We start from the raw sequence: 17,947 nt of genomic DNA, 5'->3' as shown, positions 1-17,947 counted from the left end.
AGAATGGGCAAGGTGCACCCCGATGGCACAGTGCCCAGATCCAAGTGCAGCCGGTGGGCGAATGAATGCACATGGCTGTGTGAATGGACGGGCCAGAGAGAGGGCGGGGCTCTCCAAACCCCTGCGGGCATCAGCACCGCAGAGGCAGGCTGCTGGCGCCACCCCCGTTTCAGATGGTAGAAATCTGCCTTTTTACCAAGCTCCAGGTGGTACAGATCCTGCTGGTTTGGGTCCAGTGGACTGGGACACACAGCAAGGAGGGCAGAGAAAAACCTGCTGATGCCACTTTTATCTCCAGCTTCACACGTTAGGGTATGTCACTGTCAGAGTCCAGCCGAGAAACACAAGGCAACCCAAACCGAGTCTGTCAGGGAGAGTTAACCGTCTACATGAGTGGGCAGGTATAGTAGATCAGCAAGGGATGGAAAGGCGCTCTGTTGGGAGCCGGAGAGCCCTGGTAGGGGTAAGGGAGTTCCTGGACCCACAAGGACTCTAGCTCTCCATTGCTTTCAGCAGAGAAATACAGCCATTTACTCATACACTGTGGGAGCCAGGATTCAATACCCCCACTTCTCTCTGCTCCCCGCTTTCAAACTCCAGCCTGGTGTCTGCCAGCCAAATCCAACCAGAAGCCGGAAAATTGGGGGGTCGACCCACTGATGCAGCTGCAAAGGTAGGGGTCGGGGGGCAAGCTACAGATGGAAAAGGCAGGTAGCTAACTTGGTGGGGGACTTGACAAAAGCAGTAGAACAGGTAACTCTATCCAAGGTGTTCTTAGAGGGATGAGCTGGAACAAGGACACAGAGAAAGGGAGAAGGAAGTCCCTGACTGCACTTCCAAGATACAAAAAATGGCAAAAAGGGGGTAAAAAGAAACTGCTTTGTGGGCTGCTGGGCGTGGCTGACTCAGGCCATAATGAAGTGCCGGAGTGGGATACCCCCACCCGCCAGTAATGTGAAGGAAGGGTCCCTGCAACCCGCCCCAAGAGACACTTCACAATCCCCAAAGCTCCTCACTGCCTCTTCGCCTTCCCTATTCCACAGAACCTCTTCCTATAGCTCCTGCTTCTCCCCACCACAAGGATGACTCAGTGCAGAAAGGATCCTGCTGGGTCTCCCACCTGCCCCACCACCACCTTGAACTCTTATTTTAAATATACCTTGAATGTTTAAACACATTTCCACAACTTCTTCAAGCAAGCCTGGTTTATTTGACTTGGTCTTGGAATCTATCATTGCTTCACCAAGTGGTTCTTAAAGTTCAGCAAACCTGAAATTGCACAAACCAGCCCCTGGGTGGAATGATACCTTCTGCTTCCAACAGCCTTCCCACCTAGGCCAGCTCTGCCAGCCACTTGGGCCATCGCAGCACCTGCAACTGATGTCCGTACAGAGCAGACCATGTTCAGAAGCCATTCGAGAGGTAGCGTGTGACGTATTTTCTCCCATGTCACTTGCTTGCTCCTCAAAAGACTCAGGAATGCAGTCAAGAAAAGCAGCAGAAAATACTGCCTGGAGTGCCATTATTTCCCAGTTTATAACCTTGGGAAAGTTCCTGAACCTCTGCCTCACTCTTCTCATCTGCAAAATGGGAACAGTAACAGCACTCTCTCATAGCGTTATTTATAATAGGGAACCCATGTACACACTTGGCCTAGTCACTGGGAAGTGTTACCGACTGTTAGTATAAGCGAATCAACATCATGCTTTGCTACAGTGGGATATGCTACCATTTGTGTAACACCAAGGACAAGGACAGTGATAATCTTATTCGTTGCAGGAGAAGGGGCAATGGACAGGCACACATTAAATCAGACAAGGTACCATTTTATTCCTTATAAAATATATTTCATATTGTTGCTGTAAAAACATTACATTTCACATTTTTTAAAAAATTTTTTAACAGTAAAAATAATACTTGGAAGACAGCTGAGGGAAAAGGCGCCAATAAGACAAATTCACAGATGGGATTTATCTCCTTTTTTTTTTTTTTTTTTTTGCCCCTGGTAAAAGTCAGAACCTGGGATGACCAGAAAGTAACAGGACAGATTTCTCCCAGCAAATCAGAGTTTCCACATCCAAATGAATATTGTTCTCCAAGGAGTCAAGCTATAGACTCACAACAACGTGGCCGCGGCTCAAAACACTCTCTGAAATCACACAATTGCTTTCTGAGCCAATTTAAAAGTCACACGATTGAATCCAAGCTATTTTACTTTAAATGGTCCTTTTGCTTTGTACCTGAGACCTCGCTTGGCCACAGATGCCATTCACTGGACTCCCTGGGCACTAAATGAGTGTCGAGCATCCTTAAGGTTGCTTAACACACAGCCCCAGACTCTGAAGGTGATTCCAAGAAATATTCTGAAAAAAGTCACATCGCTGGAATAAACAGTTTCCCAAGATAACTGCTTTGGAAATCAGTCCGTTAGTTTCTAAAAGCCCACCTGCGGCACCTTCCTTCCATCAGAGTCTGCAGCCCGGGTGGGCTGGGAAGGAGGGAGATAGAAAGATGCAGAAAGTAGGTGTGATCACTGGGTCAGTTCCCAAGCCACCCTCACCCTCCAAGAAGACATGAATGGAGCAACCGCGAGAACAGAGCACATGTGAAGAACCAACACGACAGCCACAGGATGGCAGCGTGGGTGAAAGGGAGGCAAGGAGGCCGCCAGCGCCGAGGAGGAGAGGGGGCACGAGCACAGGCAGGGAAGGCGGCACCAAAACCAAATAACAAGAACAAAGCAAAACCACCGTGGTTTCCAAACTGCTCCTCCCTTTATTCCTCCTTGCTTTCCTGCCCTGTATACCAATGGCATAAGAAGCCTGCCACACAAAGAGAAAAATCCGTATATCCAGTTATATCTACACGGTCCAAACTGGGGGCGGAGGGAATTCAAACAGCTTTCTCAAGAAGAGACGGCAGTGAAAACTCTGACAGAGAGGGGAAGGGAAGGCCCTCCTGTGCCCACGTGTAAGAACACGCCCTCCCCTCCCCATGAGGATCTGAAGCTGGGGATCGTCATGGGAAGCGAGGGGGTCAGGAAACACCATCGGCAGCTGCCAGCTTTTAATTCTCAAGGAGGTCGAAGGGACAGGAAGGAGAGCCCTGTGCCAACTCAGGCTAGCCTGGCTTTGAGCTTTACCAAGAGACAGAATTCCATATACATTTTTTTACGCAGTTATAAAAATATACCCCATCACCAAAGACACCTGTGCATAAGTGTCTGTCCCTTCTGTCACCAACCTAGGGCACTATACCCTTCCCAAAATCATGCCCCTACTGCCAGATCTACAGATTTTATAACACTCAAAGTGTCCTGCATTAAAAAGCACATGTCTATTTCCTGCGTGAAGGGGCCAAGGGAGCCCTGGTTGCCCAGGTACCTTCACCCAGGACTGGGAGGACGGCCTCGATGATGACCAAGGGGTGGGTGCTGACACTCCATCCCAGGACAGGTGGCTGGGTAGGATTCCCTGAGCCCCTGACGGCTGGGACATAGAGCCAGGACTTGTACCCAAGGCAGCTGGGCAGCGGGCGGTCACATTCCAGCAGGCCCTGAGGAATCCCCACGTAAGTCATGCTGGGAGGAAAGCGAGACGCCGAAACAGAAACATGCGCTGCCGTCCGGGCGTGGCTCACTCTGTCATCGCGCACGGCTGGTTGGCATGGCGCTAAACTCCCTAGACCTCCCTCCTTCTCCACAAGAACAGCTCTGCTTATCGACCTGCACGCAGCCCAGGCTCTCCTAGATCCGCAGAGGCTCCAGAAACACCAAGGGCCGAAACGCCAGCAGCCACTAACCCAAACCCACGTCTTCCTTCTGTCATTTCCTCATCCTGATGCTCACGGGTGCAAGGACTCTCCTTGGCCTTCCTCATCCTGCTTTCAGGCAGCAAACAGAAATGGGGAAATCCCTGGTGGGGCCAGGAGACAGAAAGGAACCTCCAAGAACCTCCCTGGGTCTCTCCCGGCCACCCAAATAAAAGGAAACTTCAATCAGCAAAGGCTTCTGAATACATCATAAAAGAAAACAAAACATTTCTGAGGCGTCCGTTCCATAACCGGCAGGAGGAGGCGTCACGAGGGCGCTTTCTCAGGTCAGAGCCGAGCTTCCAGATGCTCAAACCCTCCAGGAGTTCCTCCAGGAAAGAGAATGGTCAAGGTAGTGTTTAACTGCCACATTCCAAAAAGTGAATTCTGATCAGCCTTTTGGCTCAGCTTTTTGGCAAGTCTTTTAAAAAACCTCTTTCTCTGGGCTTTAAGAAGCCATTTAATATTCGTTGGGGTGCAACCCAATGTCTGAGGGAACCCAGATTTACGTTGTTGTCACCAAGAAAGGGCTTTCCTTTGACTTCCATGCCGGGTGCTCAGACAGGGAACAGGAGGTACCCTCCGAGAAGGGCAAACCCCTCTTCCCCCAGCCGGGCAGTGCTGCGCTCTGAGTCACCCATCAGCCAGAAACTCTTTTTTTTTTTTTTTTTTTTTTTTTAAGAAAAGTAAATTCATCTTGCTTACAGTCCTTTCTGGAAGAGTTGAGAAAGCAAAGAAGTCACCGACTCAGCAGGAAGCAGAACGAGCTGTTCCTTCTTTTGATACACACAAGCTAATCCCCTAAAGAGCGGGGATGTGGGAAATGGAAGGTAATTAATTCTTTGGTCACTGGTTCACTGCTGAATACCCTTGGTCAGTTCTGGCTCTCTCCTATTTTAGGGGGAAAAATATTTTTGTTTCTTTTTTTAAAAAATAAAATGTTCCCACAATGGGAGAAAACTGCTTTAAGTGTTACACCTTAGCCAACAGAGCCCGAACTCCATGTTTCCGCTCTTTCTCTTTCGGTTTCTGCTGAGGACTGGTGACACGTCGGCCTCTTTTCAGCGGCTGCTGGCAGGGCCAGGAGCAGAGTAGAACCTGCAGCAAGGCTCAGTCCAGGAAGCGCTGGCAGGCCTTCTTCCACCGGCAGGCTGTGCACCACTGGTCCCGGTGCTCGATGCCATACACCTTACGGCACTTCTTAGCCTCCCCTCGGGCTTTCCTGCAGAAAGAGAGGAATGCAAATCGAGTCCCACACAGGTGGTGGGCCCGGGAGAGCAGCCAAGTGGGACTAGGAGAACAAGCAGAGGCCGAAGGGGCAGCTCCCAGCAAAAGCCAGCAGGACCAGGGGCCATAGGCTCTGAGGACCAAACAGTTATCCCATCTGGTGTGTCCACCATCTGAGCTCCTCTCAGGGGACTAACCCTGGTGACTTCATCTGGGCGGGGTCGGCGTCCACACCACCGGAGACAGGGCACAGAAACCAGAAGGCAGGGGATGACAGCGGACATCTCACCTGGCACCACTCTGGGCCCGGGGTGGAGAAGTGACGATCAGGTGAGATTTCATCACAGGTGCTGGCTGCTGGGGCTCACTGAAGCTTAGCGACCGGCTCCGGACCTGGGCGTGGGGAGAGGGGCCATGAGCAGAGGGACAGTCAGTAAAGGTGAGGGAGCCATCCTAAAAGACAGGCAGCCACCCAGCCCCAGCTCCTTCTGGTGCAGGCGGCCTTGCGCCTTCTCAGGGAGAACACGCTAGCCAAGGGGAGCTCTTGGCAGGAGAGTGAGGAAGGAGCAGGCCTTCATGCCATACTCAGGACCCAGCCGAGGACAAGGACAGGGGGCCACTGGACCTGGCCCCCTCTGAGGTTCTCCCTGCAGGGGACTTGGACAGAGCCGCCATGCCTGGAAGCCTCGCGCTGCCTCAGTGGCATCACTGGCAATCTGATTTACAATGTGACACCGCCCTGCAGGAGATAACTCAAGACCAGCGCCTGCTAGGTAGAGTTCCAAATGACTTCCCGCTGACTTGAGTTTGGGGTCCACCTATGGCCCTTGTCCCCAGTGGCCTTGAGACTTCTGACCCAGCCCACACAGCCTCCACATTCTCCCCCTTCCTCTCCTCTCAGCATTAAAATCCTAAAAACACCCACGGGCACTAGGGGCTGATGGAGCACTGACCCCAGCCTCGCCTGGCGATTTTCTTGGCAAGAAACCTGCTTGCTCTGGACATCCTCTACAAGCGCCCCCTTCCACCTCCGCGAGGGGCTGTGGCCAGATGGGGAGTGCCAGGGAGGGGCGGCACAAGGAGACCTTCAACACGCTTAGGGGATGGAGGCAAGATGGCCACATCGACCTGTGGCCAGGTGCCCTGTGCCCAAGGGATGGCCTCCAGCCCTGGGATGTGTGGGAGAGCCCTCGGCCATAACAGGCCCCGGCCGTGCTACCAGCACACTCACCGGAGAGAGGGAGCAGGCAGTGGAGGGGGCGGCAGCCCAGCTGACACTGGTGTAGATGTGTGGTGAGACAGGGATCTGGAAGGACGGCAGAGCCTGCGGAAGATGAGGGTGTCAGCCTGGATTCTAGCTCAGGAAGTGTTCAGAGTCTACCCACAATCCCCACAGCCTCATGACGGCAGCAGAAGGTGCATCTCTGCATGAGTGCAATGACCAGCAAGAGCTGGGACACGCTCGGCTTTCCCGAGGACAACACTGGAGTATCATCCAGTGCTTTGAAGTAGTCTCCTTATTGCGAGGCTCCGATCTCATCTTGGAACCCTTCCCTCAGAGCTGGTCTACATGCCAGCCTCATGACTTAATCACTGCAGAAGATTTAACTTCTCAACTGGATCACCTACCAAGAACATGCCACAGCAGGTGCCAAAAGAGGCCCCAAGCCTTCTGCGTCTTGGGGGCATGGCTGGGATAAGATATGGGATCCCCCAGCACCTGCTTGAGAGTGGCAGTGTGCTCACGGGTATCCAGGTTCAGGGCTATTTGTGAAAACACCAGTCACATGTCCGGGCCCCGCAGGTCAGCCAGCGCTGCAAGCGGGTCAAGCACGAAATCACTAAGCGGCCACTCATTCTAACAAAGAGGAGGGCTGGCTCGTTTTGTAAAGGCTTTCTCACTGAAAGCGATACCTTTTAATAACTAATTTGCAAATTGGCCCAGGGACTGGTAAAATCGGCACAAAAGAATTTTAAGAAATATCAGCACACAGCAAGCTGCATGTTCCCTGAGTACCTACTACACGCTGGGAAGACTGTCCTCAATGTCACCCTCTGTGGTAAGTTTCTCATCCACACGGGCATAATAGGTTGGTCCCTCTGGTACCTGCAACATCTTCTCATGCCTCTAGTAATCAGTATTTTCACTAGTTATTATAATTAACCATAGTTGCATCTTCATTTCTCTCTCGATCTGAACCATGCCCTCCACAAGGGCAGGGACTAAGTCCTCTTCTACCAGAAAATCTTACTTAGCCCAATTCTTGGCCCATAGTTAAGTATTCGAAACATGCATGCTGGACTGTTTCTCCATGGAACACAATTCTAGGACCTAGACATCACTGTAGGAAGCCCAGCGACACAACTCCATCCTCTCTTAGAAGCAGAGGTGTGACAATGTCCCCGCCCAAATCCATCGCCCAGTTACTTAGGGATTCAGCTAGATTTCTAGTAACCACTCATGACAGCTGCCAATGTAGATAACTCCAGGAATTCCCACATTTACTGAGCAGTGAATTCGGTTTCGTTTCTTTGTAGAAGAGATTAGCAATTTGGCCAAAGGCCTTAGCCTTCCATCAGGGTGGTCGGTAGCCTGTGATCAAGCTGGCCCGCGATGAGTCAGCAAGAGCCTGAGCCTCCAGCGTGCCCCGCCCCATACCTGGTAGGCATGATCAGCCTGAATGTGCCAGAAGGACCCAGGAGCTGACTTGCTGAGAGCCCCTGAGGGCAGGGAGGACTCCTGGCCAGGATGTTCTGGGCCGGAGGACTGGGCTTTGTGCAGAGGTGGTGGAAGAGCGGACAGAGGCATGCCGGTCATGCTGGGGGTGGGAGTTGGCTCGGTGGTGGGAGTCCCAGGGACCAGGGTGCCCACAGCAGCAGCAGCAGCGGTGGCAGATTCCTCCTTCATCTGCATCTCTGTGTAGTAGAAATCCTCCTCCCGCTTGAACTGATCAGAGTCCACCGTGTCCCTGTGTGAGAGGGAGATGCGGCATAATCAGGGGTGCGCTGCCCCCTTCAAACCTAGCGGGGACCGCGGTGGGGGAGGGAAGTGATTGCTTGAGGCCACCCAGCAAGTCAGGGACGGAGCCCAAGAGAACACCCAGGAGCCTCGCTCCTGACGGGTGTCACCAGGATTATGTGCTGCACATCGATGGGAATTACTTTTCCTGGCACCTAAGGCTCATCCTCTCTCGGAACATGTACCAGCCTCTCCTCTGACAGGAAGCATCCCACGCTGAGCACGACCGAGAGCCCTCTCTGGCCCCACCTGCCTGCAGTCACGCTTTCTCCCCAGGGCGGTGAGTCAGCTCCTACCACTAGCAGCCTGCAAAGTCGCTCTGCACAGAACACGACCCAGGCACCAGGGTGGGGCTAGCAGAGACCCACTCCCAAGGAGGAGTCGGTGGTGCAGTGCTCGGCCACTAAACATCTTGGAAACGGGGTCTCACCAGCAACTGAACCAAACGACCCCATTTCTACCCAGAACTAAAACATCTGGCTTCCTGCAGTGAGGCAAGAAGACACATCCCCAAGATGGACAGAACTCCCTTCCCACCAACAGCAACAATGTTCACCAGGATGTCTTTCTCAGGCGGCCAGGAAGAGACGCCGGGGGGGTTTCCAGCAAGCCACGTTCCTGAAAGCACTGTGGGCTGCGGGTCACAGGGACTTGGCAGGGTGGAGGGACACCTGCATGCGACCCTAGGCTAGAGGCCCTGGGCTCGCACCTACCCCAGGTGGAGGGCTTTGATGTGTCGTTTGATGCCCACAATGGAGCGCAGCACTTTGCCACAGTTTGGCCACAGGCACTTGTACATCACCTTCACAGAGTTCTAGAGGAAAGGAAGATGGGGTGAGTGGATATGTTTTTCTCCTTATCCCTCGCTCATCCTTACCCAGTGGGGACTCAAAGTGGCTGCTGTCCCCGGCCTGACTCAACAAAAACCTCCAGGAAAGGGGTTCTCTGGGACCAGAGAAACTTACAGCCAGGGGCTAGAAAGCCCCAACCTAAGAGATGGTCCTAGTGGCCAAGAGCGGTGCTCGGTGCTATGGCTAAGACCCCACTGGAGGCCTCTCCCACGCAGACCTCTGCAGGAGCACAGGAAAGAAGGCAGGGATTGGGGTGGAGACTAAAAGGGAAGAGGCTTTAAACAGGAGGAGTAGAATCCTGGGAATATCACCAGGTAACAGAAGCAGCAATAGAAAACCGAAATGGGAGTGAACCCAAGACTATGTAAGGCCTGCAGGGTCCCCTCCCTCCATGGCTGGCTGTCCCCACAGAGACCTCATCCACTCAAGCCTGGGCTCCCACTCACACCATAATCACATACCTTTCTTTTTCGTGGAGCTGGTTCATCCAACAGGAAAGGGTCAGGATCGGTCTCAAAGCCATGATCAGTTTGGGGAGAACCAAAAGCATCCCCCAAATACTTGGGGCTGGCCTGGGGGTGGGGGGGCGAGGGGGTGGAGACACCACTGCTCCCACTCCAGTGACCGCTGGTAGTGCTGCTGCCGCTGTCCGAGACGTCACCGCTCTCCTTCCATGGGTCACAGGCCGCACGGGAAGCTGGCCAGACGAAGAGAAGATGAGAGGACGCTCACAGGCTTGTCCCTGGGCGAACTCTCCCTTCTGAGCTTCGGTAAACACGGAGAGGGGTTCATTCACGGCAGCAATTTCTCTTGGTAGAACTGCTCTGCCCTCACAGACATTTCCTACCATAGCCACCTGGTCACCACTGACCAACAGATACACACTGCAAGTTCACTTTGTATAGGATTCACACGTAGAGAACCTAATTGAAATTTATTTCTCTTTTTAAACAAAAAATTTTTTATATATGGGGTCTTGCTATGTTGCCCAGGCCAGTCTCAAACTCCTGTCCTCAAGCGATCCTCTGGCCTCAGCCTCCCAAAGTGCTGCCTGTTTCTCACTTTATACATTAAATAAAGGGGGGATGGGGAGGGAGAGGGGCAAAGCCTCTGCAGCCTCCAGGCCTGGTTGAGAACAGGCACACCCAGTGTTGGGTACCACCCAGAGCATTTTCCTACAGCTGAGGCCAGCTTAAAGGTCTTCTTGATCAGCTTTCCTGAAAAATGCTTTTCAATCATCTAAACCCAGACCAGTCCATAGAAACCTAGGGGTGGAACAAACCACTCAGCCTCTGCAACTCTCGGGAGGGTGCACAACATCTCCCAGTGCCAGCTTCAGCCCAGGTGGAACCTGCTTTAATCAGGAAGTAACATGTCTAGAGGAGGAAAGACAAGCTCTGCGAGCAATTCTGATCATTGCAAGGTGGCAGGGGGCTTTTGTGCCTGACATGGCCCTGAAGCAGCTGCCGGGCTCCTGAATGCCTCTGAGCAGGAGGATGAGCATCAGCAGACATGGGGAATCTTTCGTCTTTAAACAGCACATCTGCAGGCTGCGTGGGCCCAACCCACACTCTCTCACTCCTTGGCCAAAAATCCAGGTAAATTTATAATATAGGAGAATCTGAAATTCTGGTATGTGGAAATACCAAGAGAGAGGGAAAAAAGCTACCTGTCCTCAAAAGCCCCAACTCCCAACAGGGGCGTTCCACAGAGCCCCCTAACTCTGCATTCCAAGGTCTACTAGCACATTCCTTGCAGCCAGGATAAAATCCTGCTTTCTCTCCTCCTGCTCATAGTCCAGACTCCTTCAATGCTAATCAGGGATCTACCTGGCACAGGCTCCCATCTTCCCTTGTTTCCAGTCCAGACTCTCCTTACATCTCACATCCTAGAAGCAGCCTACCCAAAAAGAACGAGATGGAGGAAGAACTCTTCCCTCCCCAGATACTGCTGTCATGTCTCACAGCTATCACTGTCCCTTCCTGGGAACCAAGAGATTACTACATCTACATGTGTGCTTTAAAAAGGGTACATATTCAGGGCAGTACACAAGAATCATTAAACAGGCCAACAGGTGAAAGACCCACACATGTCCACTGATAGGAAAACAATCAGGGAGAGAAGGGCAGAGAGCGGAACGCTACACGGCTACGTCTAGGATGCTCAGTACTCGGGGACAAAGGGCAGGTCAAGCGGCAGGCACACCCTACAAATGCGGCAGTCCTTCCCTCCAGGAACCACTCACAATGGCTCAAACGCATGAAATCTGTATGGCAGATTTTGACTGGCACACAAAGGAAGCAAAACATAAAGCAAAAAGTTATCTGTAAGTTATAAGTTAATGTATAAGTTATAAGTGACTCCATCTTTGATCATAAGTTTTTCTAGGACACAGGCAATAAATACTCATTTTATAGCATGAAAATAAAGTACTGCTCTACAAATGCATGGCACTGAGACCTTACAAGTGAACTTTTAAGAAATATTTATAATCCTGTTTTCTACACACAGACATACAGACACACATGCCATCTTAACCACACAGAAACCAAAGGGACTAGGTGGCGTTTGTGCAAATAGTATCCATGACTCTCTTAGTCAAGGTTTTGGTCATTGCATAGACCACACTTTGCAGAACACTTCAAGATAATTAGGCCAAAGAAGCCTTATATTTCCACTGACTTCAGCTATAAGATAAAAAATATACTGTCATCAAAAAAATCTTTAATAGACAATAAATTTGTGGTTTTTGGTTTTTTTTACAAAGGGACTTAAAATTATCAGGATGATGGCCTATCAGTGAGATGCTTCTACGCTGATGTGCACTTGTGTATGCATGTATTATACATACCCTCCTGATGGGAACTGGAGTCAATAATTTTCTTTTCTTTCCCTTTAGGACACTTTCTTGATCTTTCCACTGTTGACCCAACCATCCAGATCTCCTAAACTCTCCTGAGAACTTAGAAATTAACTCCTTTCCTCTTTCCTATTTTGCTGTGCTAATAGAGCAGGCATGCAATACTAGGCTTCACAGCTAGGTGTCCTCATAGTAAAATGACTTCCTTTGGCAGCCAACTTTGAGTCACAAAAGTAAGTTTTCTCTCTCCCTTATGTTTAATTTCTATTTAGGGAGATTCCTTATGAGGGATACTTATGAAGGCCACTTTCCTCCTGCTATGTACTCAGAGCTAACTCCATATTTTCCTGTAAGCTTATAAGTAGCTTGCAATTCAGTTAGGCGTCCACCAATGAACAAGTTCTTCCCTGGGAGTAAGGGAGGCCAGCCCTGCCATGAATTTCCCAAAAAACTTCAGGTTCACTACCAGTCTTGCCAAACTCTGACAAATACCCAGCAACCCTTTTTTCCCTCATATTATTGATAAAGTATTTTGGGGTTGCAACTATATAAATTTTGTTTTAATAAATTTGCCTTGAAGTCGAACCTCTGGTTTTTATTAAGCAATTAGACTTACTTTAGAATTTAGCTCATTTATTCCGGGTCCTTGTCCTGTAGGCTCACACTAATTTACGAGGCTGAATGAGGCATGTGGAACAAGGGCATGAATTTTCCCAGGCCACTAGGAGACCATTTAGCATAATTCTACTCTGCGAACTAAATATTCCTCTATTGGCCTCATTCAGGCCCCACCAAAGTGCTGGGCTCAGCCACTCCCATGGAAGAATTTACTCCGCGGGCCACTGCGGCTCAGTCCCATGCTCAACCATCTTCACAATGCACCAGGAAACTCCTCCCCAGGTGAGGAAACTGAGGAAAAATAACGGATGCGTCTAACTCCATGGCACGCAGCCGGTCGGAGGTGCCACTGGGAGGAGTCCCTGGAAATTCTGTTGCCAGGCCGGTGACATAGGCAACTAGCTGCTCTACACAGAGGATGTCTGTCGTGGGCCTCTGTCATGCCCAGAACTCAGCTGGGCCCCGCTTGCTCACCAGAGAAGTTGGCCTCGGTCCCGGGAGGACTCTGCACAACAGGGCTGCAGGACAGGGACGTCAGCACCATGGCCGCCATCATCTCATCCATTTCCACTGCGTCCGACTTCCTGGATTCACATGCATGAGTGGAAAAGGTTACTTCCTGGCACGGCGGGCCCATGGTCCTTGCAAAACGAGACACTGCTTCTGGCTGGTTTCACATGATCGTCTTACACTTCTGGACTGACCCCTCCAAGTCCCCCCAACTCCAATCAGCCAGTGTGTGCTCAGATCATATAAACTAAGTGAAACATGAAGGTCTCCCCTTCTCCCTGGGAAGTACCCATTCTGAGTGATGCTTATAATATTAGGCAGCCCCGGTGTAAGCCACTGGGTCTCATCCCACTGTGATGCCCTGAGACAGCCGCATTCTCCCGTGACTTTGCTGCCAAACTCTGCAGCTTAAAAAGGAGAATTGTATTTAGGGGAAAGAGGATAGACTCAAAATGAAATGAACACGGGGACAAAAGACACCCACTGGAATTCAAAAGCACAACAATTACCTCCTTTCCTTGTCCCACATTTAAAATGAACAGGGAACAATTATATACTAACCACCTTCTCCCACCCCTCCCCCAAGAAAAATGGTAAGGCATTCTGACAGCTTCTGAATGTCAACAGAACCTACCACCCAAGCCAACGTGCAAATAAACCAGAAGCACTAAAATAAATCTCCCAACACAAATGTCCATGCTTTCTACAGCCGAGTTCTATAAAATGTTACACATAATTTTTTAAAAATCCATATATCACTACATTATTTGGAAGTAAAATTCGAGCTGTCTAGAAGTTAATGCTAAAGTATTAGGAAAAGTTAGTCTGAAATAAACTTCTAAGTGGTCTGTTTCAAAGGGCTGTCTTAATTTATTCCTTACAATTCAGGTCCACTAAAATATGACTTGGGTTTGAAGCAGCAAAACCAAGACTATTAATACATCAAACATTAAAGACTATCAATACATTAAACAAATTAGCATCTCTGTTTTTGTATGATCTTTGAATTTTCATTTCCGTATAACAGAAAAATAAATTATTTGCCTGCATTTCACTGAATACACCATCGCAAATATTGCTGCTCTGATCTGGTTTTAAAATACTGGGTCTACTGTGTTTTGTAGCATTCATAGACAAACACAGAGAGGTGAGTAGGGTGTGACTGCTTGCACATCTTATATATAAGACAATTTCAGTTGGCAGATTTTCTTTTTAAATCTTAAAAGATCAATGTACATAGAGCATATAACATAGAAATTAGGATATATATTCTTAGAAAAAAGTCGTATCACAAAATTCTAAAGCAAAATACATTCTTCATTCAACACCAATGGTTCTGAATATCTAAGCTAGGGGTAAGCATGCTGCGGGTTGTGGACCAAACGTAGTCTGCTGCTTGTTTCTGTAGGGTTTCAAGCCAAGAATGGTTTTACATTTTTAAATGGTTTGGTTTTGTGGGGTTTTTTTCTTTTCTTTTTTCTTTTTTTTGAGATGGAGTCTTACTCTGTCACCCAGGTTGGCTTCAAGCAATTCTCATACCTCAGCCTCTGAAGTAGCTGTGATTACAGGCATGTGCCACCATGCCCAGCTAATTTTTGTCTTTTCAGTAGAGACGGGGTTTCATCATGTTGGCCAGGCTGGTCTCAAACTCCTGACCTCACGTGATCCACCCACCTTGGTCTCCCAAAGGGCTGGGATTACAGGCGTGAGCCACCACATCCAGCCTGTTTGTTTTTTGTTTTGGTTTGGTTTGGTTTTTGTTTTTAGAGCAGAGTCTTGCTCTGTCTCCCAGGCTGGAGTGCAGTGGTGCCATCATTGCTCACTGTAGCCTCAACCACCTGGGCTCTAGCAATCCTCCTGCCTCAGTCCCCTAAGGAGCTGGGACTACAGGCAAAAGCCACCAGGCCTGACTAATTTTTTTATTTTTTTTGTAGAGTCAAAGTCTTGCTATTTTGCCCAGGCTGGTCTCAAACTCCCAGCCTCAAGCAATCTTACCAAAATGGTGGAGTTACAAGTGTGAACCACTGTGCCTGGCCTAAATAGTTTTAAAAATCAAAAGAAGGATACAATTTATGGACATGTGACACAAGAAAAGTATATAAAACTGAAATCTGAGGGTCCACGAATGAGGTTTTATTGGAGGACAGCCATACCCGTTTGTTTCTGCATCGCCCCTGGCTGTTTGGACACCACAGCAGAGCTGAGCAGTGGGGACAGAGACTGTTTAGTCCAAGAAGCCTAAATTATTTACTATCTGGCCCATTCAAAACAAGTTTGTTGACTCCCGATTTAAGCCAGTTCTTCCCTGTCTCTCATCATAAACCATGACCTGATGTAGTTTAAGCACGAGAGGGGAAAAAATAGCCCTTTGCCCAGCCAAAGGTACATTGCCCATATAGAGCTATGGAAAAGAAAAGATGCCATTCTGGGCCAGGCAAGGTGGCTCACACCTGTAATCCCAGTACGTTGGGAGGCCGAGGCAGGTGGATCACTAGAGGTCAGGAGTTCGAGACTAGCCTGACCAATATGGTGAAACCTTGTCTCTACCAAAAAATACCAAAAATTAGCCAGGCGTGGTGGTGCACGCCTATAATCCCAGTTACTCGAGAGGCTGAAGTGGGAGAATCGCTTGAACCCAGGAGATAGAGGTTGCAGTGAGCCGAGATCATGCCACTGAACTCCAGCCTAGGTGACAGAGTGAGGCTGTCTCCAAAAAATAAAAAGAAAAAGAAAAAAGAAAAGATGCCAAAGATTCCCCTTTTCTGTGTCCCATGTGTCCCAATATCTTGGCACCCAGATGCCAATGACACCACATTTCTTCCACACCGAAAGGCAGCCCACACCCTCACACCACACTACCCATGTGACTCTTAAAACCCAATTTCTTCTCCCACACAAACCTCTTTGGGACATCAATGTTCCTGGAGACAGGCCTGTAGGCCAGGGCCTGGGCTCCGGGCTCTAGGGGTAGTGCCTGGGGACAGGGGCCCTGCAGCTCCGCCAGCCACACTTCCTCCACCCTGCAGGAGACCTGCAGCTTCTGCTCCAGCAGCCAGACGGTCACCTGACCCTCCATCCAGCTGTGCTGCTCCACCAGTCCTGTGCACTCTTGACCCCGATACCACACATAAACCTGCGGGAAGAGGGACAGCAGCCAGCGGTCAGCCCTGGATGGGTCTCACCCTGAAGTTCTCAAGCACCCCACGTCCCAGGAGCCAGGGTCTGCCTGCCACGAACCATGTTCTCTGCCTCACTCATCTTTTATTCAAGTAGATGTTCCCAGGTACTCGCTTCCCACCTGAGTACCCACACAGGCCTGATTCCTCCCAAGGCAGATCCTTATCAGCTCTCTAGACTGGCAGACAGCAAACATGTCAATTTCTGCGACTTTCTCTGAATCTAGAATCTGTACTCATGTTCCCGCCTTCCTTGCCCCAGATGCACTGCCTGTCTGCTGGTGCCCAACTGGCACTCCGAACTGCTCATTATCCTGCACTCAGAGGATGCTGAGTCCACCTGGGGACAACGTGGCAGGAGTACAGAGGCAGGTCAACCTCTCACCAGGAGGACCTGGAAGTTGGCAGGCCACCTTCCCTCACAGGCAGGGAGGCCTGGTGCGCACAAGCCTTGGCAAGGAGACAGAGGTAGAGTCCTTATTTAGGAGGCCTCGGGAGGGCAACAAAAGAGAACCCCAGGCACCTGGACCTCATGATAACATCAGACCCAGGGCCCTGGCACAGGGGCAGAGACGCTGGAAAAGGAAATCCACACCGAATCCAACTATACAAACATCTCTGACTCCTCAAAGTGTCTAAAGGGAATTCAAAGACGCAATGTTCTTTGACTCTCATAAGCCTGAGATGCTTTCCTTTGGTAAAGTTGTAAACTGAGGCAGGTTAAGAGAAACGTGGCTATGGCCATCCTTCAAACTGAGGTTTTGAACAAGCCAAAGCCCACAGCATCAGATGCTAGATCTTGCCACCTTCTACAGACAACACTGTGGTAGAGAAGCCCTGGGTCTCCTAACATTATCATATTCTTTTGGGCGATCTGCTGCCCAGACACCCTGTGGCTGGAGGGCAAAGGTCTGCACTCAAAACGGTGCCCAGAGAGTTTCTGGCCTGTCACTGGGGCACCCCAGCCCACCACCCCAAGACTCGCAAGATGGGACACCTGTCCATGTTGGGATCAACCTACCTTCTGCCCAGGATGAAAGGCCACCTGCTGAAGGCCCGAGGTGCTGGGAGCCTTAAGGACTTCCTTGGGCTGCTCCTGGCAGGGGGTGTCATCGGAGGCGATGAAAGGCTGGGGAGCAGCCCCTTCCAGCAGTGGCTCCGAGGGTGGGGCGGCCGAGGGCCCCTCTGAGGCACTGGGTCCCAACACCCGGGCTCCCAGGAGGGACCGCTTTCCAAGGCGCCGGGACAGGACACTCGCCATGCTGCTGCCTCTCCTCTCCTGCGGAGGCGAAGGGGACACTGAGGCCTCTGCCCATCACCTGGGGGAATCAGGAAGCTTTCAGGAGGGAGCCCCACACAGCAGGAGCCAGGAAGGGTCTGCTAAAGTAAGTGAACTCTTTAAAGTCAACTTTTACCATCCCTCCTTTTCACAAAAGTGATATCCATTCCTAGTAGAAAAATCAGAAAATACTCTGTGTACACAGAAAAATAAACCACTCAGAAACCTGCCTCCCCGGGAGGCCCACTCTTCCTATACAGCAGGCCAGGCTTCCTTCTGTGCGTGTATTTACACTTTTATTTCTGTAAAAATGGGACTGCTGTTTGGTAAACTGTATTTTTACTTAACTGTGTAAGTTTTGCAATATCATTCAATATTATTTTATAAAAACATGTTCAGAAGCCACTCAGCATTTTCCTAGGTGGACACATCATTCCTATTCTAATCTCTTATTATTTATTGTACCCAAAGGCTGCACCCAATGGTCTGCCGTCTAAACTTCTCTGCCTGCAGGGAGCATCCTCTGAGCTAAACCTCAGCACACACACATCAACCACGGCTTCCGTAGGGCAACTTCCAGGATACGATATTGCTGGG

The 17,947-nt window shown here is 50.2% G+C and overlaps 1 protein-coding gene across 6 annotated transcripts in view; it reads right to left on the bottom strand.

Annotated features, from left to right (window-relative positions):
- Window positions 1–1,825: 1,825 nt before the first annotated feature.
- LOC105481995 (zinc finger protein 395) overlaps window positions 1,826–17,947 on the bottom strand; it is a 41,332-nt gene continuing 25,210 nt past the window's right edge. For 4 of the 6 annotated variants that reach the window (XM_011741823.3, XM_011741824.3, XM_011741820.3 and 1 more), the window contains exons 2-10: window positions 17,093–17,350; window positions 15,796–16,028; window positions 12,860–12,969; window positions 9,369–9,604; window positions 8,770–8,870; window positions 7,697–8,006; window positions 6,269–6,361; window positions 5,327–5,430; window positions 3,526–5,032 (exon numbers count right to left, since the gene is read on the bottom strand). In XM_011741823.3, coding sequence (XP_011740125.2) covers window positions 4,921–5,032; window positions 5,327–5,430; window positions 6,269–6,361; window positions 7,697–8,006; window positions 8,770–8,870; window positions 9,369–9,604; window positions 12,860–12,969; window positions 15,796–16,028; window positions 17,093–17,332 — 1,539 coding nt within the window. In that variant the 5' untranslated portion in view covers window positions 17,333–17,350 and the 3' untranslated portion in view covers window positions 3,526–4,920. Of the gene's footprint in view, window positions 5,033–5,326; window positions 5,431–6,268; window positions 6,362–7,696; window positions 8,007–8,769; window positions 8,871–9,368; window positions 9,605–12,859; window positions 12,970–15,795; window positions 16,029–17,092; window positions 17,391–17,947 lie in introns of all 6 variants that reach the window. The other 2 variants (XM_011741821.3, XM_024792889.2) reach the window with 1 other exon arrangement.

Source organism: Macaca nemestrina, chromosome 8 (genome assembly GCF_043159975.1).
Source record: "Macaca nemestrina isolate mMacNem1 chromosome 8, mMacNem.hap1, whole genome shotgun sequence".
Taxonomy (NCBI): domain Eukaryota; kingdom Metazoa; phylum Chordata; class Mammalia; order Primates; family Cercopithecidae; genus Macaca; species Macaca nemestrina.
This window is presented reverse-complemented; position numbering and strand designations above follow the sequence as displayed.